The sequence below is a fragment of the Gobio gobio genome, assembly GCF_949357685.1.
Source record: "Gobio gobio genome assembly, chromosome: 3".
In the NCBI taxonomy this organism is placed as follows: Eukaryota; Metazoa; Chordata; class Actinopteri; order Cypriniformes; family Gobionidae; genus Gobio; species Gobio gobio.
The window spans coordinates 70,928,818-70,954,104 of NC_137099.1; the positions used below are offsets into that span (position 1 = coordinate 70,928,818).

At 45.4% G+C, this 25,287-nt stretch overlaps 1 protein-coding gene across 1 annotated transcript; it reads left to right on the forward strand.

Moving 5' to 3' along the window:
- Positions 1 to 12,065: 12,065 nt before the first annotated feature.
- On the forward strand, positions 12,066 to 23,829 carry LOC307124089 (ly6/PLAUR domain-containing protein 1). The gene is made up of 4 exons (XM_079813094.1): positions 12,066 to 12,292; positions 12,618 to 12,788; positions 19,535 to 19,675; positions 22,778 to 23,829. The coding sequence occupies exons 2-4, from the start codon at positions 12,746 to 12,748 to the stop codon at positions 22,996 to 22,998; spliced, it is 405 nt and encodes a 134-aa protein (XP_079669220.1). The 5' UTR covers positions 12,066 to 12,292; positions 12,618 to 12,745; the 3' UTR covers positions 22,999 to 23,829.
- The last annotated feature ends 1,458 nt before the right edge of the window (positions 23,830 to 25,287 follow it).

Below are 25,287 nucleotides of genomic sequence, written 5' to 3' on the forward strand. Positions count from 1 at the left end.
TACCTCTATCTGTAAAATTCTGTTTATAGTAATAGCCATCTGTATATTGTATTCATAGTACATATTCACCTGTAAATTCTGTTTATAGTAATAGCCATCTGTATATTTATTCACTGTACATATTCACCTGTAAATTCAGTTCTGTTTATAGTAATAACGTCTCTCTATTTATACATATTTATACATATTCAGTACATATCCATGTCCTGCACTTACGCATCCATTGTATATCCTGCACTTGCTGCTATTGCACTTCTGGTTAGACCTAAACTGCATTTCGTTGCCTTGTACTTGTACTTGTGTAATGACAATAAAGTTGAATCTAATCTAATCTAATCTAATAAAGTTAAGAACTGATACTGGCCTACTATTTGATAATCCCAGCTCAAAGTCTCCTGTTCCCCCACTGGTCCCAGCTCAAAGTCTCCTGTGTCCCCACTGGTCCCAGCTTAAAGTCTCCAGTGCCCCCACTGGTCCCAACTCAAAGTCTCCTGTGCCCCCCACTGGTCCCAACTCAAAGTCTCCTGTGCCCCACTGGTCCCAGCTCAAAGTCTCCTGTGCCCCACTAGTCCTAGCTCAAAGTCTCCTGTGCCCTACTGGTCCCAGCTCAAAGTCTCCTGTGCCCCCCCCCCCCCCCTGGTCCCAGCTCAAAGTCTCCAGTGCCCCCACTGGTCCCAGCTCAAAGTCTCCAGTGCCCCCCACTGGTCCCAACTCAAAGTCTCCTGTGCCCCACTGGTCCCAACTCAAAGTCTCCTGTGCCCCACTGGTCCCAGCTCAAAGTCTCCTGTGCCCCCACTGGTCCTAGCTCAAAGTCTCCAGTGCCCCCACTGGTCCCAGCTCAAAGTCTCCTGTGCCCCCCCCCCCTGGTCCCAGCTCAAAGTCTCCAGTGCCCCCACTGGTCCCAGCTCAAAGTCTCCTGTGCCCCCCACTGGTCCCAACTCAAAGTCTCCTGTGCCCCACTGGTCCCAGCTCAAAGTCTCCTGTGCCCCCACTGGTCCTAGCTCAAAGTCTCCAGTGCCCCCACTGGTCCCAGCTCAAAGTCTCCTGTGCCCCCCACTGGTCCCAACTCAAAGTCTCCTGTGCCCCACTGGTCCCAGCTCAAAGTCTCCTGTGCCCCACTGGTCCTAGCTCAAAGTCTCCTGTGCCCCACTGGTCCCAGCTCAAAGTCTCCTGTGCCCCCCCCCCCCCCTGGTCCCAGCTCAAAGTCTCCAGTGCCCCCACTGGTCCCAGCTCAAAGTCTCCAGTGCCCCCACTGGTCCCAGCTCAAAGTCTCCTGTGCCCCCCACTGGTCCCAACTCAAAGTCTCCTGTGCCCCACTGGTCCCAGCTCAAAGTCTCCTGTGCCCCACTGGTCCTAGCTCAAAGTCTCCTGTGCCCCACTGGTCCAAGCTCAAAGTCTCCTGTGCCCCCCCCCCGGTCCCAGCTCAAAGTCTCCTGTGCCCCCCACCCCCCCCCCCTGGTCCCAGCTCAAAGTCTCCTGTGCCCCCCCTGGTCCCAGCTCAAAGTCTCCTGTGTCCCCACTGGTCCCAGCTCAAAGTCTCCTGTGCCCCCACTGGTCCCAGCTCAAAGTCTCCTGTGTCCCCACTGGTCCCAGCTCAAAGTCTCCTGTGCCCCCACTGGTCCCAGCTCAAAGTCTCCTGTGCCCCACTGGTCCCAGCTCAAAGTCTCCTGTGTCCCCACTGGTCCCAGCTCAAAGTCTCCTGTGCCCCCAATGGTCCCAGCTCAAAGTCTCTTGTGCCCCCACTGGTCCCAGCTCAAAGTCTCCTGTGCCCCCAATGGTCCCAGCTCAAAGTCTCCTGTGCCCCCAATGGTCCCAGCTCAAAGTCTCCTGTTCCCCCACTGGTCCCAGCTCAAAGTCTCCTGTGCCCCCAATGGTCCCAGCTCAAGGTCTCCTGTGCCCCCACTGGTCCCAGCTCAAAGTCTCCTGTGCCCCCAATGGTCCCAGCTCAAAGTCTCCTGTTCCCCCACTGGTCCCAGCTCAAAGTCTCCTGTGCCCCACTGGTCCCAGCTCAAAGTCTCCTGTGCCCCCAATGGTCCCAGCTCAAAGTCTCCTGTGCCCCCAATGGTCCCAGCTCAAAGTCTCCTGTGCCCCCAATGGTCCCAGCTCAAAGTCTCCTGTGCCCCACTGGTCCCAGTTCAAAGTCTCCTGTTCCCCCCCTGGTCCCAGCTCAAAGTCTCCTGTGCCCCCACTGGTCCCAGCTCAAAGTCTCCTGTGCCCCCAATGGTCCCAGCTCAAAGTCTCCTGTGCCCCCAATGGTCCCAGCTCAAAGTCTCCTGTGCCCCACTGGTCCCAGCTCAAAGTCTCCTGTGCCCCCAATGGTCCCAGCTCAAAGTCTCCTGTGCCCCCAATGGTCCCAGCTCAAAGTCTCCTGTGCCCCCAATGGTCCCAGCTCAAAGTCTCCTGTGCCCCACTGGTCCCAGCTCAAAGTCTCCTGTGCCCCCCCTGGTCCCAGCTCAAAGTCTCCTGTGCCCCCACTGGTCCCAGCTCAAAGTCTCCTGTGCCCCCAATGGTCCCAGCTCAAAGTCTCCTGTGCCCCCAATGGTCCCAGCTCAAAGTCTCCTGTGCCCCCACTGGTCCCAGCTCAAAGTCTCCTGTGCCCCCCCCTGGTCCCAGCTCAAAGTCTCCTGTGCCCCCAATGGTCCCAGCTCAAAGTCTCCAGTGCCCCCAATGGTCCCAGCTCAAAGTCTCCTGTTCCCCCCCTGGTCCCAGCTCAAAGTCTCCTGTGCCCCACTGGTCCCAGCTCAAAGTCTCCTGTGCCCCCACTGGTCCCAGCTCAAAGTCTCCTGTGCCCCACTGGTCCCAGCTCAAAGTCTCCTGTGCCCCACTGGTCCCAGCTCAAAGTCTCCAGTGCCCCCAATGGTCCCAGCTCAAAGTCTCCTGTTCCCCCCCTGGTCCCAGCTCAAAGTCTCCTGTGCCCCACTGGTCCCAGCTCAAAGTCTCCTGTGCCCCAATGGTCCCAGCTCAAAGTCTCCTGTGCCCCACTGGTCCCAGCTCAAAGTCTCCTGTGCCCCACTGGTCCCAGCTCAAAGTCTCCTGTGCCCCAATGGTCCCAGCTCAAAGTCTCCTGTGCCCCACTGGTCCCAGCTCAAAGTCTCCTGTGCCCCACTGGTCCCAGCTCAAAGTCTCCTGTGCCCCACTGGTCCCAGCTCAAAGTCTCCTGTTCCCCCACTGGTCCCAGCTCAAAGTCTCCTGTGCCCCACTGGTCCCAGCTCAAAGTCTCCTGTGCCCCACTGGTCCCAGTCACAGACGGTGTTCAGGACGCTGCTGTTTATAACGGTAGTTTTTATTTATCGTGTTTCATCATTCATGAGCTCTTAAAGTACAGTAAACCATAAATCACTCTAATCAAAGAGCAGCTCCTAATGTGTGTGTGTGTGTGTGTGTGTGTGTGTGTGTGTGTGTGTGTGTGTGTGTGTGTGTGTGTGTGTGTGTGTGTGTGTGTGTGTGTGTGTGTGTGTGTGTGTGTGTGTGTGTGTGTGTGAGAGTGAGTGTGTGTTTAATAACCTTTCACAAGCGCTCAGTAGAGGGACGTAAACTCCCACCTCTGCTGTCTCAATCCTCACGGCACATACACACACTCATTCATCAACGTGACACACACACTCCAGCGCTCATTTGGAGACACTTTCTGTAAGACACACGCTCACACATGACAGGCGTTGCTAGTGTGTGTGTGAGTGTGTGTTATATTATAGTTAGTGTAACAGGTATTAATTATAACTTGTGTTTTAATTTAGATTCACACAAAATCCTAGTTTTTCTATTACATATGTACGTGAGAAAAGAAAAGAAAATGTATTTTATTGTGTCTTTAGTAAGTTTTGCGTTCGTCGCAGTTGTGACGTCATTGGCGCGTCGCGCCGCTCGCACGCGCTCTCTCAGTCCGCGGGAGGTCTGAGCAGAGCGAGGTATGCATTGTGTGCACTCCTGTTCAAACGAGTGTTAGAAGTGAACATAATCACTAATTAGTTTATTTGTTTCGATAAAAATGTCAATGAGTATGCACTAGTATGTAATCTATCCTCTTAAAGATGTTTTTCCTGCATAAGTGAGAGTTTAACCGAGTGAATGCAGTGTCACGTTGTATTGTATGTTAGTGTGAAAGTTGGCCTGTGAAGCGTGTCTGCTGATATCTTTTCTATGTTCAAATGTTTGACAGGAGAGGGCTGATTAACTTTGCACAACACTGAATGCAACATATTTACTGCATATTTTCAACTCATGCAGGTATGGTTATGAATTGTTTTTGTGATTTCTTCGTTATGTGTTCAACCATATTGGTTATATAAAATGCTGGAATGTGGGTGATTTAAAGATGTATATTATATGAGTTTGGTTAGTGTGTATATATATATATATATATATATATATATATTGTATTATTTCACTGACTGTTGATACATCTGATGTGATATTTTCTTTATATTTTCTCTGACTGTAAATGAGATTGTGTATCGTGAACTCGCCTCAGTCCGCGGGAGGTCTGAGCAGAGCGAGGAGAGGGCTGATTAACTTTGCACAACACTGAATGCAACATATTTACTGCATATTTTCAACTCATGCAGATAAAGCAACCTTTGGACCAGCAATTCGACTCCAGTCTTTATTCTTAACACAACACAACGCAGAGGGGTAGCCGAGCTGTAGTGACAGAGACACACGCGAGGCGCAAACCGGCTACATTGGTGCCGTGACCCGGATCCCCAGAAGGATCGACGTCAGATTGACCGCCGGATGTTGCTGAGTACCGCATAGTTCTATGGACTGGGTCGAATTCTTCTTTTCCTGTTTAATCTGCTGGAGAGAGAGGTACAAAGACTGAGTATTATAATACACCAGAAGAAAAAAAAAAAAACTGTATAATCTCATCTAGGGGAGATTTACAAAGACTGAATTTCTTGCTTCAAAAAAAAAAAAAAAAAAAAAACCCTGTCATATTGTTGTAATTCTTTTTTTTGTAACGATGTCATATACCTATCTTGTTGAAGATACGCAGGATGAAGTATACATTGGTGGGGGGAGAGGGCAGTTATTTAGGGATATGGCTCACACTCCTGGAGTCACAGGTATTGCTGACCCTCCAGTGTTCTGCTCCACACGTATAAAAACTGATAGACAGGTTCCCAAGTCAGACACAACTTCCGCTGACTTAAGCAACCTAATTACGCAGTTAGCTCATGAAATAGGACAGTCCATTTCAGAGCAGCTTAAGAAGGGAAGTGAAAATGAGAGAATGACTAGCAGCCAAAATATAGGTTTAGAACCACTTTCTGCTGACCCTCATTCACTAACCATGACTGGTGTAAAATTGGTGATGCAATCTGATGTGAAAGAGCCACCAAGCTTTCGTGGAGATAGCACAGATAAACTTTCTATCCACGAGTGGGAAGAACAGATTGAACTCTATTTAAGAAAGAGAGGTGTGCCCACAGGAGAAAAGGCTCAGGAAATTATGTCAAGACTTGGAGGAAGAGCGAGAGACATAATCAAAATCACATTACGTAGTAACCCATCTCTAAAACCTGGTGAAGACCCAAGAGTGATTATTGATATACTAAAGCAACACTTTAGTGAACTGACGTATTCTTCTATGCCACTCGCCGACTTCTACAATACCCTACCTACAGTGGGAGAGAACGCGATGGATTACTGGATTCGCTTAAATAAAGCTGTTGACGTGGCAGAGGAGTGCTTGAAGAGGCAGGGACGCAACCTTGAAGATCCAAGTAAAGAGGTAACCATGATGTTCGTTAAGCACTGCCCAGACCCAGCTCTTTCTGCAGTGCTGAAGTTCAAAACTGCTGACAAGTGGAGAGCTAGTGAAATTCAGGAACGCCTTGATGATCACCAGACACAACTGAAGATTCAGCAGCAGCGAGCCAGATCAAAACGTTCAGGGGCTGAGAGATATGCTTCTGCAAATGCGCAGGCTACTGCAATTGATGAGTCAACTTTGGTGGGTGCTTCAATGAGATCACAAAGCCAAATTAATGTTGTGAGTGATGTTGGCACATCGTCTGATAATATCAGCCTTCAGAGTCTCATAGCTCAACTTGATCGTGTGTTAAAGCAGAACCATCAAGCAGCAGTCCAGGCACCGTACATGTCAAGCGGATTCCAGTCTTTCCGAAAGTCATGCAAAGTTTGCAAAGCGACTGACCACTCTACTACCATGCACTGCAGGCGAGATGGGTTGTGTTTGTATTGCTTCAAAGCAGGACATTGGAAGAGAGAGTGTCGTAAGGCAGGATCTGGAGCCAGTGGTCCTGGGATGCATTCAAGCCAGGAACAACCACCGTTAAACTAACAAGCCTGCATATGGAGAGGGGATGTGTGGGTGGACAAAATCAAACCCTCGAACAAAAAGATTATGATGATGACTGGGAGCAATGGTATGAGCACACATCCCAATCAGAAGGTGTTCAAGTAGTTCTGCAGAATTCACAAAGAATTGAACTATTTAGTGAATTGTTCTATGCTCCAGTGATCGTGAATAAGACATTCAGAGTCAAGGGAATGCTAGACTCCGGCTCAATGGCTTGTACAGTAAACGAAACAACGGCATCTAGGATGCTAGAAGAAAATGTAATTACTACTGACAAGCAGTTAAATGAGAAAATCATCCTGATCGGTTGTGGGGGTCATCAAACTCACCCTAAATGTGTGTATGAAGTGGAGATAGAAGTGTATGGTGTACAGTGTATCGTTCCCATTCTTGTGGTCCCAGGGCAGAAAGATGACCTCATTCTCGGATCTAACGTCATAAAGTACATCATGCATCAAATGAAGAGCAGTGACGATTATTGGAGGGTGACCGGTCAGAGCTGTGGCATGTCGTTGTCTCCTGACGCTTCTCAATTCCTTGACATGATGGCAGGGTTGACAAGATGGCAGGGTGTCGATACTCCTAACAAGATCGGGACTGTAAAGTTGACACAAGCTGTAACACTCTTGGCTAGACATGAGCATCTTGTATGGGGCAAACTGCCGAATAACACCCCTATGTCCCCCGGCAGCACAGTGGTTGTCGAACCCACATCTTCAAAATCCATGCCGCGAAACATTATGGTTGGACGGGTGGTTACACCCATGTGGGGTGACAGATATGTCCCCATGAGGATAGTGAATCTCTCTGATCGGCCTGTGACTTTGAAGAGGAATTGCAAGTTGGCCGATGTATCGCCCTGTATGGCAGCTGAAGACTTTACAGTTTTCCAGAACTCCAGTCAGGTTGAGGCTGGTGATCAAGCAATGAGGTATCCCGAAGCAAGCAATGAGGATTTTGAGAAGAAACTTGCAGAAGCTGGTCTGAAAGATCTAGACCTCAAGTCGTGCCAAGTTAGTCACTCTATCAAAAGGGAGTTAGTTCAGCTTTTAGTCAGCTATAATGACATCTTCTCAAAACACGCTTTGGATTGTGGTGAGGCAAAAGGCTTCTCTCATCGCATTCGCCTGATGGATGAACGTCCATTTCGCCTTCCTTACAGGAGAGTTCCACCAGCTCATTACCAAAAATTGAGACAGGTCTTGACAGAAATGGAGGATCAGGGCATAATAAGGAAATCTACCAGCGAATTTGCCTCACCATTGGTAATGGTATGGAAAAAGGATGGCAGTTTGAGAATTTGTACCGACTTCAGGTGGCTTAATGCCAGGACTTTAAAAGACGCACACCCACTCCCGCACCAATCAGATTGTCTGGCAGCTCTGGGCGGAAATGTCTATTTTAGCACAATGGATTTGACCTCCGGCTTCTATAACATCCCCATGCACGAGGAGGATAAAAAATACACAGCATTCACCACACCACTCGGATTGCATGAATACAATCGAATGCCACAAGGTCTGTGCAATAGTCCGGCCTCATTTATGCGAATGATGCTGAGTATATTTGGTGACATGAACTTCACCCAGCTGTTGTGCTACTTAGATGACTTGCTGGTATTTGCAGCCACTGAGAAGGAAGCCTTGAGTAGGCTAGAAGCGGTATTCCAGAGACTCCGCCAGCATAATCTGAAGCTCAGCCCGAAAAAGTGTCACCTCCTGCGAACTTCCGTGAGATTTTTGGGACACATCATCGAAGGGGGTGGAGTTGCTGTGGACCCCGAAAAGGTGGGCGTCATTTCCCGCATGACCAAGAATGATCTTATGGAGGATGACGGAGTTACTCCTTCGGTAAAAAGAGTTAAATCCTTTCTGGGGATGGTCTTTTATTATCAACATTTCATATCAAATTGTTCTGCCATTGCCAAACCATTGTTTGCCCTCACTGCTGGTCAGAAGAGGAAGAGTAGAGGAAATGTTGCAAAAAAAGCTGGTACTTTTAGAAAATTGAAGGCCTCCGACTGGACAGAAGAATGTGACATGAGTTTCAGTGCTTTGAAAGAAAAGCTGTTGAACTGCGCAGTCCTGGCGCATCCTGATTTTTCAAGACCCCTGATATTGTCCATTGATGCTTCTCTAGATGGTTTAGGGGCGGTATTGTCTCAAATACCTCTGGGCGAAGACAAAGCAAGGCCCATCGCTTTTGCAAGTAAGACACTTAGTGCTTCCCAGAGGCGATATCCAGCCCATCGTTTAGAATTCTTGGCCTTAAAGTGGAGTGTTTGCGAGAAGTTTAGTCATTGGCTTAAAGGACACACATTCTCTGTCTGGACGGATAACAATCCTCTGACGTATATAATGACTAAACCGAAGCTTGATGCCTGCGAACAACGCTGGGTCGCGAAGCTAGCCCCTTATACCTTCGAGATACGTCATATAGCGGGCAACAAGAACATTGTGGCTGATGCTCTTAGTCGAGACCCTTTTTCAAAGACAATCGGCCATAGGCTGCTCAACGAACAGTATGAGAGTTTGCTGTATGAAGCTGAGGGAGTCAGTGAGGAAGGGATACAGGATACCTTTCGACTGAAAGTTCAATGTCAGCGGCAGGGGTCGGAGACTGACCCAGAAGAGATCTTTCCTGTGGCTAGCTCAGGCACTTGTAGTGTTGGTGCCGTTCATGCTGTTTGTGAAGCTCACGACAATTGGGAGCTGGCAGCAGAGTCCAGAGCGGTGCAGTTGATCCAATCTGTTCAGCAGTTTACACCATCAAGTCTGGACATGTTGCCAGAACTCTCCCTACAGGAACTTCAACAAAGACAAGAACAAGATCCAAACATATCTGTGGTTGTTCCTTTTGTGGTTCGTAAAAGAAGGCCTTCTAGACGTGAGAGAGAAAACTTCAATCTAAGTGCACTTTCTCTCAGCAAACAATGGGAGAGACTTACCTTCCTGGATGGCATACTCTATCGAGTAATCAAGGACCCATTGAGTAAGCACAAGAGATATCAATTTGTGCTCCCAAAGAGTCTTAGAGCAAAAGCATTGAGTGGCATTCATGATCTCGCTGGACATCAAGGGCAAGCAAGAACTCTTCATTTAGCGAGGCGGCGATTCTATTGGCCAAAGATGGAGCAAGACATCAAGTCTTATGTTAAATGTTGCCAAAGATGCATTCTCGCTAAGTCGCCTGAGCCATCTGCTAGAGCCCCGTTGGAGAGTATCAGAACCTCAGCACCCATGGAATTGGTATGTTTGGATTTCTGGAGCGCAGAAGACTCTAGGCAGAACTCTGTTGATGTGCTGGTGGTCACTGACCACTTTACAAAATTAGCTCACGCATTTCCATGTGCAAATCAGACAGCTAAGCAAGTGGCCAGGAAGCTGTGGGATCACATTTTCTGCGTCTATGGCTTTCCTGAACGTATACACACCGATCAGGGCGCTAATTTTGAGAGTGGTTTGATTGCCGAGCTACTTAAATTGTCAGGAGTGGCTAAGTCGCATACCACAGCGTATCATCCAATGGGCAACGGAGGGACTGAGCGATTTAATAGGACTCTAGGAGCTATGTTGCGTTCTTTGCCCCTCAAAGCTAAACATCAGTGGCCCCAACAAATCCAGACCCTGACATTCGCTTATAATGCCACTGTGCACGAAACAACAGGTTTCTCACCTTTTTACCTCATGTTTGGCCGTGTGCCGAGACTTCCGGTAGACGTGATGTTCAAACAGGTGCTCAGAGATCCCGTGGTGGTTGATTACAGTAGTCATGCCAAGACACTGCTCTCCCATCTCCATGAAGCAGCAACTATTGCACAGCAGCATGCTGTCAAAGAGCAGAAAAAGCAAGCTGAGGGATATAACAAAAGAGTGAAGGGTACTCACCTAAGCATTGGAGATCGTGTGCTGATTGCTAACAAGGGAGAGAGAGGGAGGAGAAAACTCGCCGACAAGTGGGAGTCAACCCTGTATGTTGTCATCAACCAGAATCCCCAGACGCATACCTATATGGTGCAGGATCAAAAAGGAACAAGGAGAGTTGTACATCGCAATCTCTTGTTGAACATCAGCTTCTTACCCATTCAGACGGAACTCGGAGGAGCCAGTAACCCGTATCTCAATGACTGTGATGATGATGGGGAGTCAGTTGCTCATCCGCAGCCTCAGGATCTTGCAGATTGCTTGGAGAGTGAAAGTTCAGAGAGACGGACAAGCCTCTGGGTATTAGATGAAACGGAACATTCCCTGGGTCAAAGCTCACTAAGTGAAACTGGATCTGTGCAGTTCCATACTGAGGGAGAACAGCAGAGTCAAGATGGTGATTGTTCCGAGAAGTTTTGTGATGAGGACGGTCATATTACAGAGCCTTGTAATGTTCAGACAGACTGTCTTAGTCTTGATGGTGACAGAGCCTCCTCCATGGTGGAAACAAGAGACATGCCCAATACGGAACAGCCTAGTCAAGAGACTGGAGACCGAGACACTCTGGGTGTAGAAAATACTCAAGAACGAGTTACACGTGCTGGAAGAGTGGTTAAGAAGGTCAATCGTCTTATTGAATCTATGGCACAAAGGCAGTTAAAGATTAAATCACTTACAAACACATTGGGTAGAAAGTCCCAGTCACTACTCGCCTTGTTTTAAGAGGTTTTCTATAGTCCAAGTCCATATTCTCTGATACATTTGAGTATTATCCCTGTGGCCGTAAAACAATCCATTTGATGTGACTTAGAGATTTTATACATTTGATTTAAAGATTTGGGGTTTAAAACCCGGTATGGTGTAAAAGGCATCATTTTATTCTGTGAGTTTTTTAAGGCTTGATCACCCTTGAACTTCTCTCAACCTTTTAAGAAGGTAGCATTTTCAGGCTGAAATGGGTAAAGAGACATTTTGGAGACATCAGTCAAGTGTATAAATGAAGTTGGTTGAGTCTTTGGGATTTTGGTGAATTCAGAAGGGGGTGAATGTAACAGGTATTAATTATAACTTGTGTTTTAATTTAGATTCACACAAAATCCTAGTTTTTCTATTACATATGTACGTGAGAAAAGAAAAGAAAATGTATTTTATTGTGTCTTTAGTAAGTTTTGCGTTCGTCGCAGTTGTGACGTCATTGGCGCGTCGCGCCGCTCGCACGCGCTCTCTCAGTCCGCGGGAGGTCTGAGCAGAGCGAGGTATGCATTGTGTGCACTCCTGTTCAAACGAGTGTTAGAAGTGAACATAATCACTAATTAGTTTATTTGTTTCGATAAAAATGTCAATGAGTATGCACTAGTATGTAATCTATCCTCTTAAAGATGTTTTTCCTGCATAAGTGAGAGTTTAACCGAGTGAATGCAGTGTCACGTTGTATTGTATGTTAGTGTGAAAGTTGGCCTGTGAAGCGTGTCTGCTGATATCTTTTCTATGTTCAAATGTTTGACAGGAGAGGGCTGATTAACTTTGCACAACACTGAATGCAACATATTTACTGCATATTTTCAACTCATGCAGGTATGGTTATGAATTGTTTTTGTGATTTCTTCGTTATGTGTTCAACCATATTGGTTATATAAAATGCTGGAATGTGGGTGATTTAAAGATGTATATTATATGAGTTTGGTTAGTGTGTATATATATATATATATATATATATATATATTGTATTATTTCACTGACTGTTGATACATCTGATGTGATATTTTCTTTATATTTTCTCTGACTGTAAATGAGATTGTGTATCGTGAACTCGCCTCAGTCCGCGGGAGGTCTGAGCAGAGCGAGGAGAGGGCTGATTAACTTTGCACAACACTGAATGCAACATATTTACTGCATATTTTCAACTCATGCAGATAAAGCAACCTTTGGACCAGCAATTCGACTCCAGTCTTTATTCTTAACACAACACAACGCAGAGGGGTAGCCGAGCTGTAGTGACAGAGACACACGCGAGGCGCAAACCGGCTACATTAGCAACACCAAGGTCGGGATTCCTAGAAAATACCATGAAATCAAAACAGACAATTCTTGCTTTCTTCAGGAATATTGCTGTGTTTATTCTCTCTCTCTCTCTCTCTCTCTCTCTCTCTCTCTCTCTCTCTCGGATTGTAGAGTAGTAGCTTGAGTCCTCCACATGTCCGCTGTGCGACTGATCCCAGAGCAGTGTGTGTGTGTGTGTGTGTGTGTGTGTGTGTGTGTGTGTGTGTGTGTGTGTGTGTGTGTGTGTGTGTGTGTAATTAAGGGCAGGTTAATCACACTGATCTAGTGCGGCTGTCCTTAAGTAGCCCGCTCTCTCTCTCTTCATTCAGACGCGAGTCACGCCGCGCGCGTCACGTGCTGGAGTTAAGGCGGCGGAGACGGGTTCGCGCGGTCAGTCTGACGCTCGCTCGCTCGGGGATGGACGCGTCGGAGCGGCGGTAGCGGCAGCGGCTCCGTGATGCGGCGGTGTGGGACTTTACTGATGATCATACTGACGGCGGGTGAGTGTGTACACACACACACACACACACACACACACACACGCTGATGATTACACAGACTCTTAACGCGGGAAGTGTTCACTGAAGATGCTTTAAATGACTGAATTATAATCAATGGCCTGTGATTCTAATGGGCAGTTCAGATGAAAAATAAAGCGACAGATAAAGCCTGGTTTCACCTACACTTAAACAGCTGAGTGAGTGTGTGTGTGTGTGTGACTGATTAATGATGCTTAATTTCACAGAAGGGTGTGTGTTTTGTGCTAATTGTGGTTATTTTATATGAATGTATTTTGGGAATTGGCTGAATGTATGACGGATGGAAATGAAGAGATTTATGAATGATCATTTAGGGTTTTTTAAAACTAAATTATGTGTTTTTTTTCTGTGTAAATTATAAACCTGCTACAGATTTAATCATTTAAACAACCATTCATGATAAATACACGACAGCCCTCAGACCAGAACCGCTGAAATATCCTCTTATTATCACTAACACATATGATGATGATAATATAATGCATATAGATCAGGTCAGATCATGCTTTAGCTATAAAACTACAAGAAAAAAACAAATATCATCTATTGATCTGTGGTAATGTTATTAATAAATAATGTTAGTTCACAGGGCTTTAATGTTAACAGATGTTGAGTTTTAAATGTATTAGATGTTGAGATGAATAAATGCTGTTATCAAATGTAAAGCGTCTCAATAATATGTATGAATATTCCCCGTTAGAGGAATCAGGAGGAGATTACTTTTGATTTACTCTGTCCAGTTATTCCAGGTTTATCTGCATTATTGAACATGACATGAGAAAGCCTGCAGTTATTAACATAATTCCAGGGATTATTATTATTATCACTTCTGACCTTTATCCTTCATAGATTTGAAAAGGATCATCTGGATATGAGAATCCGCATGTAAGCGATAGAAATGAAAGTGTGTGTTGTTGGTTTAGAGAAGACCCGCGGTCAGGACCGTCCCGCTCCGCTCTTCTCATCTCAGTCCAGTTTACCTTTACATCTTTAATTTAATGTGTTTGAACATTTCCTTCTCAATCTGAATGTGTGAATATATTTAGGATAATCGTGTGTCATTTAGTAATATGAAGATCAAGAGCATTAAACGTTTAGGGTTGGTGAAGGAACCGCAGGGTAAGCCGTGTCATTTAAATATAATAATTAAAGGGAATAAGTAAAGGTAATAATTAAATGTAATAATCAAATGTAATAATTAAATGTAAACTCATTATGAAATGAAAGCCAAAGCAGATGCGATGTGTTATTTATGCGTCTGGGACTGGAGGAGATATTTGTGGGAATCTGTGGATTATTCAGGATTTACTGCCATTGTGAGAATAAAACATATAACTGAGCATCATTTAGAGCATAATATAATTTATTTCCAAGTATATAATTTGAGGAATATTATTATTATGTAGTCCAGTGTGTGTGTGTGTGTGTGTGTGTGTGTGTGTGTGTGTGTGTGTGTGTGTGTGTGTGTGTGTGTGTGTGTGTGTGTGTGTGTGTGTGTGTGTGTGTGTGTGTGTGTGTGTGTGTGTGTGTGTGTGTGTGTGTGTGTGTGTGTGTGTGTGTGTGTGTGTGTGTGTAACTGTAAATTAACTCTAGTGATCACAAATAAACAAACTAACCCTAGAAAATATATATCCGTCAATTAACCAGTTCATGACACACACACACACACACACACACACACACACACATCACAGCTGAGGAAGAGGAGGATGAAGATGAGGGTGGTGATGAGGATGAGGAGAGAAACCAGACTCTTTCGCTCAGTTCTCAGTTCAGAAGATCGGAGTCAACACGCTGGAGACGGGTTTATTGAGGATGATGTTGATTAAATAATTATTAAAGTGCAATATTCGAATGATCGGAGTCAACACGCCGGAGATGGGTTTATTGAGATGCCGTGTCGATGAGGCAGTTTCAGGGGGAGTCTAATCACGGTCTCCCAGACACTTCGGGGTCCTGTGTTGGTCTTCTCTGGGCGCAGGTCCACCATCTGATCTGGATACGGCCCGGATCCAGCTGACTGCAGTAAACCTCGGGATAAAACAGAGAGACTATCATTAGCGTAGATGCCATTCTTCTGATGATGTCACGAGTACATCAGGTGTTATGGGAAGTGTTCCCGGTTCCGGCTGACCTAGTTAATGCAGCCTAACAATCATTTCATTGAAAAAGTGTTTTATGTGTATGCCATAGTAAAGAGATGTGTTTTTAGTCTAGATTTAAACTGACTGAGTGTGTCTGCTTCCCGAACAATGTTAGGAAGACTGTTCCAGAGTTTAGGTGCTAAATAGGAAAACGATCGACCGCCTGCAGTTGATTTGGATATTCTCGGTATGATCAACTGGCCAGAGTTTAGAGACCGCAGTAGACGTGATGGAGTATAATATGTTAAGAGCTCGCTCAAGTATACAAAAATACAGAAAATGTATTCCATTTGAAATAATGGTTTTCTATTTTAATACTGTAAAATATAATTTATATCTGTGATGATCAGCCATTACTTCCTTTATTCTCCAAGAATCCTGGTCACGGTTATAAAGCACAGCGGTTTCCAACACTGATCATAAATCCTCATATTTCTGAAGCATCATGTGACTCTGAAGACTGGAGTAATGAGGATAAATTCAGTTCTTCTTCACCAGATATATTATATTTTAGAGTATATCAAAATAGAAAACCATTATTTTAACTTGTAGTAATATTTCACAATATGAATGTATTTTTCTGATCAAACAAACGCAGGCTTGATGAGCATGAGTGTCCAATCGTTAGAGCTGTACTGAATATCATTTACATTTTTCAGTTTAAGAGGTCACAAAAACCTTCTAAATAAATTGTCCTCAGGTTAAATAAATCTGTTGAATGTTTTGGATGGTTACTGTACATCTCAGTTTAGTGCTGTGAAAATTAGCAATTGAACATGTAAAGGTGAATCTAGTTATATATATATATATATATATATATATATATATATATCTCGATTAAAAACTAATTAATCGCACTTTCAACATCTGCGTTTTTAATATTTTTTTATTGTAATAATTTCACAGTTACTCTCCAAATTGATGTAGAAACAACTTAAAGACAGTATATTTGAAACTTTTTTTGTAATGGCGTATTTTTATGAAAACTGCTACCGATGTCTTTTTTTTTGTTTTTTTTTTTTTAAACATTAATGATAGACATTCAACATTACAGTATAAATAAAAGCTATATCAATTCCAAGTGAACTTCAAACAATATTCACACCATTATAATAAATGTCTGGGGGTCATTTGGAACATTTCAAACTTGTGTGGGAAAAGGTTACACAAACGAGGCTTTGGTACAGTAATATTATTTTGAAAAATATTTTTTCTATGTTATTTTCTGAATTCTACATTTTGTCTTGGGTTAGTTTAATAATATAGCCTACGCATCATTTATAACCCCTCGTTATAAATAAAAAAAAAATATGAATAATTCTCTCTAATTGGCCTCATTAGCTAAGCCCGCTAAAAAACACAAGACAAGCAGGGCCGTAACACCACACACACCACACTCATTTAATATCACAAGCTTTATTCATGTTTTTACTCTTAAGGTGTGCAGTTTAAGGGGGATTTATGTTTTGTTTTTGTTTTTTTTACCTCTATTTAAATTACTACAAATTACTACATTTATATAAAATGGCAACATTTTATATAGCCTAAAATTCACTTTTAAAAATGTGCTTTGGTTTAGTGGAGGATTGCTGCCATTTACTGGAAAACAAACACTTTAAAATTAAAATAATTCTATTTTTACCTTTTTGATGAGACATTTTAGACAATCATTATTATAACAATAAAAACGACTCTTATCATTTTTGGGGTGCGTGGTGAGATATAAGTAGATAGATGATAGATGAATTCAACAACCCACAGTAATAATAAAGGGATGTAAACTGTTCGTATTTTTTATGGAATTTCGCCATATTTTATTAAAATGTTATGACGCGTTTTGCACTTTTGAGATATTAGTGAATATTGAATGTGTGCATATTTTAAATAAAGTACTTTTTAGCCTAAATGGATTACCTCACAATTAGACTAGAACTGCTTTTACCATTCTTATTTCTTTTTGTTTTTTCTTCCCCTTTAATCCTTATTTTATTTTCCAGGTATCATTACATGCTTGGCCTGTGTTTTCATTGCATTTCCAATTTTGACCAGCGTGGGTCGCCATTTGTGTGTGTTTTGTGCATATCTCGCATGCATTTCTGGATTACAGTGTGCGTTTCTGGATCTGATTTCATTCGATATAACGGAAATTCAAGCTCTTTTCGGGAAAGACGGCCGGATCATTTTTAGATGACCATTTATGTATTATTATTATATTTATAGACAGGATAATTTCAGGTACGTTAACACAGCTTTATCATTTCAAAGTTTCTGTTATGGCATCTGTTAAAGAAACGGGTTTTCGGTCAAAAATCACAGTTCATCATTCCAGATTATTGACCTCAAGCACGCACCAATGGAGAAGCATTTCATTGGCTGCAGTCTTCCGGTATTGGCCAATCACAAAAGTTGATATTGCGCAGCCATTATCACAGAATATCCCGCTTCGTTTTTATTATTATACATTACATTACGTTTATATGTGGCTATTATATTGTAGAATATTGAGTGGATAAAATAAAGAAATCCTTTTAATTAAAAATAAAATAAAATTGAAAAAAAAAATGTTTTCAATTGGAAACCCGTCTCCCCTCGAAATTCACTCCCCGGACTCCGTCCCCCCGCGAACCCCCCCATTTCCACCCCTGAGGGTAACACAATAGTTGTTGTCTGTGTCCTCACCGATGTTTTTTTTCTTTCTTTTATCTCACAGATTTGAGAATCGTAGTGACCCGATACTGGCCCACACACATTGTGCCTTTGGCTCTCATTATAACTATAAAAACTACAACATATATATTTATTTTGTCCTGTGTCTTAACTCCCTCTCACACACACCTGACCCAAAGGCTCATTCATTATGCGGCTCATTATGGGTTCTTTTGTCCTCTCAGGTGTGAATCACAGCATTATTCATGATTATTCACGCCCCACGAATATTGCCATTGTAAAGAAAAGGTGTCTTATAAAATGTAAATGGATATAGGGCCCTATCTTGCACCCAGCGCAATTGACTTTGTACACCGACGCATGTGTCATTCCTATTTTGCACCCGCGCAAAGCGCGCTTTTCCCTCCACAGAAGCACGTCGCTAAACTAGTGAATGAACTTGCGCTACCTGGGCGGGTCAGCGCAAAAAAGGAGGCGTGTTCCGGCGCAAACAATCCCTGGTGCTATTTTGCTGTTCCATTAAACAATTGCGCCACTGACCAGAAAAAACCTAGTCTAAAGTCAGTGGCGCGTTGCGCGTTGTTCATTATGCTATTTTAAGGGCGCATGCTTGACCATAATGTATAGCGTGCACAACGCGCATACACTTTGCTCATGTAATCTACACAGATGCAACAGTTATTTTTGCAAATCATAAATTGTTACACTAAAAAAATATTAACACATGAGATGACGGAAATCATTGTGGTGTGCCACGAAGATGTGAAAAAATAGGCATAAATCTACCTTACAAATGATTCAGGCTAATTGTAATAATTAAGGATAAGACCTGTTTGCCCAATAGTGGCAAGACATATATGTATATAAGGACATCTGACAAATTGGTTTGTCCGTCAAGAACCAGGAACAAAAATCGACTGAAAAACTGAAAAAACTGAAAGACTGAAAAAAAAAAAAAAGACTGTGAAATCACCTTTACCATAATGTACAACATTACAACTTCACTTCTCTGTCTTTCACTGCTCTTACAAGAACATCAGTCTCCTCAGCTGTGAACCGCTCCTGGCGTGCGCCTGGTAAATACGCCATAATAATAGCAATCCATAATGGAACTTGCGCACCTGCTTTTAAAGGGAATGTAGGATGACGCTCGGATTGGTTTATTCACGTTACGCCCAAACCACACCTATGAATAATGAAGCTACTTCAGACCAACCCATTTTAGATTTGCGCCGGGCGCAAGAGCCATTTATCCCGCCGGGAAAATAGCAACAGCGCCGAGACCCGCCCACAAAGTTACTTGCGCTTCGCGTTTTGACACTTGCGTTTCAGATCGTTAAAATAGGGCCCATATTGTGTTACATGAATGAGCCGGCTCAGTGATTCTCACATCAGTCTGAAGCAAAACTCTAGGCAAATACACCCATTAGTCAAAAGTCTTGTGGACACACATCTATTGTGTGTTTTGAGGCCTTAATTGTTTGTTTTTTCAATGACCACACATAAACATTATTCTCTCAAAAATACAAGCATGTACATACATGTTGCTCTCATATTATTACAGTGTAATGACACTTTGGCCATTAATGATGTTTATGAGCAACTGAAAACAGCACAAATGTCAGAGCAGGACTTCTGAAGGGCCACAAACCTGTGCAGACTCGCAGGGGTTGGGATAAGAGAAAATGCGGTTTTACAGATGCTAGAAACATGGCTTTCACATGTGATGAACAAGTCCAAGTGTTCAAACCGCTGTTCCACAGTGTCCATATGTGAAGAGTGCAGGATAGCCCTCGCGTTTGAGCTGCCCCTGAGGATGGTGGTGATGCTGATGCTGATGAGGATGATGCTGATGATGATGCTGATGATGATGGTGATGATGATGTCACCCCGCAGGCGTGAGCGCGGCGCTGCAGATCCAGTGCTATCAGTGTGAAGACGTGCGGCAGGACGACTGCTCCGCGCCAGAGTTCATCGTCAACTGCACCGTCAACGTGCAGGACATGTGCCAGAAGGAAGTGCTGGTCTTGGAGGACGGTAAGGACACACGCATCACTTCCTGTTTCCTTCACAGAGGCTTTTGTTCAGTGAGAGATTGGTGTATGCTGGCGGTTGAGAAAAATTATCATTTTAAACTCTTTCCCAATAATATTTGTTTTTATTTGCATTAATATATACACTCACCTAAAGGATTATCAGGAACACACACTAATACTGTGTTTGACCCGCTTTGGCCTTCAGAACTGCCTTAATTCTACGTGGCATTGACTCAACAAGGTGCTGAAAGCATTCTTTAGAAATGTTGGCCATATTGATAGGAGAGCATCTGCAGTTGATGGAGATTTGTGGGATGCACATCCAGGGCACGAAGCTCCCGTTCCACCACATCCCAAAGATGCTCTATTGGGTTGAGATCTGGTGACTGTGGGGGCCATTTTAGTCCAGTGAACTCATTGTCATGTTCAAGAAACCAATTTGAAATGATTGGAGCTTTGTGCCGGTGCATTATCCTGCTGGAAGTAGCCATCAGAGGATGGGGACATGGTGCTCATAAAGGGATGGACATGGGCAGAAACAATGCTCAGGTAGGCCGTGGCATTTAAACCATGCCCAATTGGCACTAAGGGGCCTAAAGTGTGCTAAAAAAAACATCCCCCACACCATTACACCACCACCACCAGCCTGCACAGTGGTAACAAGGCATGATGGATCCATGTTCTCATTCTGTTTACGCCAAATTCTGACTCTACCATCTGAATGTCACAACAGAAATCCAGACTCATCAGACCAGGCAACATTTTTCCAGTCTTCAACTGTCCAATTTTGGTGAGCTGGTGCAAATTGTCGCCTCTTTCTCCTCTTTGTAGTGGAGATGAGTGGTACCCGGTGGGGTCTTCTGCTGTTGTAGCCCATCCGCCTCAAGGTTGTGTGTGTTGTAGCTTCACAAATGCTTTGCTGCATACCTCGGTTGTAACGAGTGGTTATTTCAGTCAAAGTTGCTCTTCTATCAGCTAGAATCAGTCGGCCCATTCTCCTCTGACCTCTAGCATCAACAAGGCATTTTCTCCCACAGGACTGCCGCATACTGGATGTTTTTCCCTTTTCACACCATTCTTTGTAAACCCTAGAAATGGTTGTGCGTGAAAATCCCAGTAACTGAGCAGATTGTGAAATACTCAGACATGCCCGTCTGGCACCAACAACCATGCCACGCTCAAAATTGCTTAAATCCCCTTTCTTTCCCATTCCGACATTCAGTGTGGAGTTCAGGAGATTGTCTTGACCAGGACCACACCCCTAAATGCATTGAAGCAACTGCCATGTGATTGGTTGATTAGATAATTGCATTAATGAGAAATTGAACATGTGTTCCTAATAATCCTTTAGGTGAGTGTATATACTGTATGTTCTTTTATTTGTATGCCTAAAATGTCTCTTCACTCTGTTAGGAATGACATGAATATTTTCAATTCTAAAACACCGTATTTGAGAAGAGTTGATCCTGTCGGGCGTTTAACGTGTGTGTGTGTGGAACCGCTCACCCGTGCGTTTCTGAAGCCTAAAGTGGGCCGTCGCGATCTTGGCAGCACATGGATGGACAAAGAGGCGGGGCGTGGGCCGAGCTGAGGTGCCTGATACTGAAACCACGCCCACCTAGCGCTACCATAGTGGCAATCCACCTCTCAGTCAAGTGGACATGCCCTTAATTATGCAAAACTTTAAGGCTTAATATAATATAAACAGATGAGTTATAAAATAATTCCCCCCTCACAGCCGTCATGAAGGGCAACATCAGCCGTACACACCAAACCCACTCTCTGGGCCGACTGGACACGCGTGTTCTTCTGCTTATCTGGGCCGACTGGACACGCGTGTTCTTCTACTTCTCTGAGCCGACTGGACACGCGTGTTCTTCTGCTTCTCTGAGCCGACTGGACACGTGTGTTCTTCTGCTTCTCTGTGCCGACTGGACACGCGTGTTCTTCTGCTTCTCTGAGCCGACTGGACACGCGTGTTCTTCTGCTTCTCTGAGCCGACTGGACACGCGTGTTCTTCTGCTTATCTGGGCCGACTGGACACGCGTGTTCTTCTGCTTCTCTGAGCCGACCGGACACGCGTGTTCTTCTGCTTCTCTGGGCCGACTGGACAGGCGTGTTCTTCTGCTTCTCTGTGCCGACTGGTCACGCGTGTTCTTCTGCTTATCTGGGCCGACTGGACACACGTGTTCTTCTGCTTCTCTGGGCCGACTGGACACGCGTGTTCTTCTGCTTCTCTGAGCCGACTGGATACGCGTGTTCTTCTGCTTCTCTGGGCCGACCGGACACGTGTGTTCTTCTGCTTCTCTGAGCCGACTGGACACGCGTGTTCTTCTGCTTCTCTGAGCCGACTGGACACGCGTGTTCTTCTGCTTCTCTGAGCCGACTGGACACGCGTGTTCTTCTGCTTCTCTGAGCCGACTGGACACGCGTGTTCTTCTGCTTCTCTGAGCCGACTGGACACGCGTGTTCTTCTGCTTCTCTGAGCCGACTGGACACGCGTGTTCTTCTGCTTCTCTGAGCCGACTGGACACGTGTGTTCTTCTGCTTCTCTGGGCCGACTGGACACGCGTGTTCTTCTGCTTCTCTGAGCCGACTGGACACGTGTGTTCTTCTGCTTCTCTGAGCCGACTGGACACGTGTGTTCTTCTGCTTCTCTGAGCCGACTGGACACATGTGTTCTTCTGCTTCTCTGTGCCGACTGGACACGCGTGTTCTTCTGCTTCTCTGAGCCGACTGGACACGCGTGTTCTTCTGCTTCTCTGGGCCGACTGGACACGCGTGTTCTTCTGCTTCTCTGGGCCGACTGGACACGCGTGTTCTTCTGCTTCTCTGGGCTGGACACATGCTTCTGTGACCCTTAAACCCCGCCTACACTGATTTGATTGATCAATCATGTTGACATTGACGAGTGCTGTTAGACCAGACTAAACGTGACCTTTAACCCTTCCTCATCAAATACAGTGGGGACCATTTGGCCACTTCTAATGATTGTCCGGCGCAATGTGTGTGGTTGTTCCGGCCCTGCTCATTCACACACTCCTGACGGGAGACGAGGGAAACACAACCCTAACCGCGTGTGTGTGTGTGTGTGTGTGTACAGGGATTCACTACAGGAAGTCGTGCGCCTCCTCGGGAGCGTGTCTGATCGCGTCCTCGGGCTATCAGCAGTTCTGCACGGGGAAGCTGAACTCCGTCTGCATCACCTGCTGCAACACGGCGCTCTGCAACGGCCCGCGGCACCGGCGGAGAGCGCTGTCACGCGCACACACACTCGCTCCGGCCGCCGCGCCGCTGCTCGCCGGCCTGCTGATCTACCTCTGAGCGCTGTGTGTGTGTGATGGACAGGACTGGAGGAGGAAGAGGAAATGTGATGAGCGTCAGAGAGCGCCGGCTGGCCTTTCTGTGTGCTTCCCTTCACGCTCGTACCAGTGGGTGTGGCTTCTTATATAATCCACCAATCACAGCACACGCGTGTATAAAGACTGCACACACTCTTGCTTCTCCTGCTTACACTGCAGCACAGAGGTGTGTGTGAGGAGAGTACACACTCTCGTCTCCTGTCCTGCCGCTGACCCTCATGTCTTTAACACTTCATGACCAGATCTTTATTAAACTGCACACGTCTCTGTTTAATCAGCTTAAACTTTGATTATTGTCACTCAATTGTTCTGTATCACAATCCTCTGAAAGCGGTTATAGTGTGTCTATATAATCTACCGCAAATAGACTTCTGTGTTCTCAACACACACACACACACACACACACACACACACACTTCTGATCTCACGCACTGTTGAGGACGGACAGAGAAACAGCACAGCAGGACCATCCTCTTCACCTTCATCATCACTGCTCTTGCCACACACACAATAATTCTGATTACTGTAATAGAAGTGTGTGTGTGTGTGTGTGTGTGTGTGAGCTCTTCCAGACAGAGGTCCGTCTGAACTCTGAATAAAGACGACTGTTCACCTTGGTATTTCTCTGAGGGTTTATGAAGGGCTGCACACACTCATGTGTGTTTGATTACACACTTGTGTGTGTTTGATTAAACACGTGTGTGTGTGTGTGTGTGTGTTTGATTACACACGCGTGTGAAGAATGATATACAGTCATAATCTCTGCTCAAATAAACATACAGACGCAACATTGATTTGAGTTCACCGTATTTTATTATATAACTGGGATGAGACCCATATAGACCTGTGTGTGTGTGTGTGTGTGTGTGTGTGTGTACTAGTGTTGTAGTCAAGACCACCTAAACTGAGACCAAGTCAAGACCAAGACTTTGTGGGGTTGAGACCGAGTCAAGACCAGACCAGCACTCCTTAAATTCATCTAAAAGATCCATATCTACTGTCTGAGAAATTACTTATATTTAATGAATAAATACAATTAGTGCTTGTACAAATCAAATCACTGACAATAAAACTCATGGCACAAAAGTTGCATCTGAATTTGTATAATTACACCTGCATAAATAATGTTCAGATTAATCCATCCATCCATCATCTTTCGCTTATCCAGGGCCGGGTCGCTGGGGCAACAGTCTAAGCAGAGACGCCCAGACTTCCCTCTCCCTAGCCACTTCCTCTAGCTCTTCCGGGGGAACCCCGAAGCGTTCCTAGGCCAGCCGGGAGACATAATCCACATAATCTCCTCCCGGTGGGACGTGCCTGGAACACCTCCCTGGGAAGGCCAGGAGGCATCCGAAATAGATGCCCGAGTCACCTCAGCTGGCTCCTCTCGATGTGGAGGAGCAACGGCTCTCCTCTGAGCTCCTCCCGAGTGACTGAGCTCCTCACCCTATCTCTAAGGGAGCGCCCAGCCACCCTACGGAGAAAGCTCATTTCGGCCGCCTGTATCCGGGATCTTGTCCTTTCGGTCATGACCCACAGCTCATGACCATAGGTGAGAGTAGGAACGTAGATCGACCGGTAAATCAAGAGCTTTGCCTTACAGCTCAGCTCCTTCTTTACCACGACAGACCGGTACATCGACCGCATTACTGCAGAAGCTGCACCGATCCGTCTGTCAATCTCCCGTTCCATCCTTCCCTCACTCGTGAACAAGACCCCAAGATACCTGAACTCCTCCACTTGGGGCAGGAACTCTCCACCAACCTGGAGTGGGCAAGCCACCCTTTTCCGACTGAGGACCATGGCCTCGGACTTGGAGGTGCTGATTCTCATCCCAGCTGCTTCACACTCGGCTGCAGACCGTCCCAGTGCACGCTGAAGGTCCTGGTCTGAGGAGGCCAACACGACAACATCATCCGGGAACAGGTCTGACTTACTGCCGGCAATGCGAACCAAGCTCTTGCTCCGGTCGTACAGGGACCGAACAGCCCTAAGCAGGGGGCCCCGGACCCCATACTCCCAGAGCACCCTCCACAGGATGCCACGAGGAACACAGTCGAATGCCTTCTCCAAATCCACAAAACACATGTGGACTGGTTGGGCAAACTCCCATGAACCCTCCAGCACCCTGGAAAGGGTATAGAGCTGGTCCAGTGTTCCACGACCGGGACGAAAACCACACTGTTCCTCCTGAATCCGAGGTTCCACTATCGGCCGTATTCTCCTCTCCAGTACCCTGGCATAGACTTTC

Coding starts and splice junctions, on each gene's coding strand:
- LOC307124089 (XM_079813094.1), top strand. CDS start 12,746: ATGCGGCGGTGTGGGACTTTACTGATGATCATACTGACGGCGG. Junction 12,789..19,534: donor GATGATCATACTGACGGCGG/GTGAGTGTGTAC, acceptor GTCACCCCGCAG/GCGTGAGCGCGGCGCTGCAG. Junction 19,676..22,777: donor AGTGCTGGTCTTGGAGGACG/GTAAGGACACAC, acceptor GTGTGTGTACAG/GGATTCACTACAGGAAGTCG.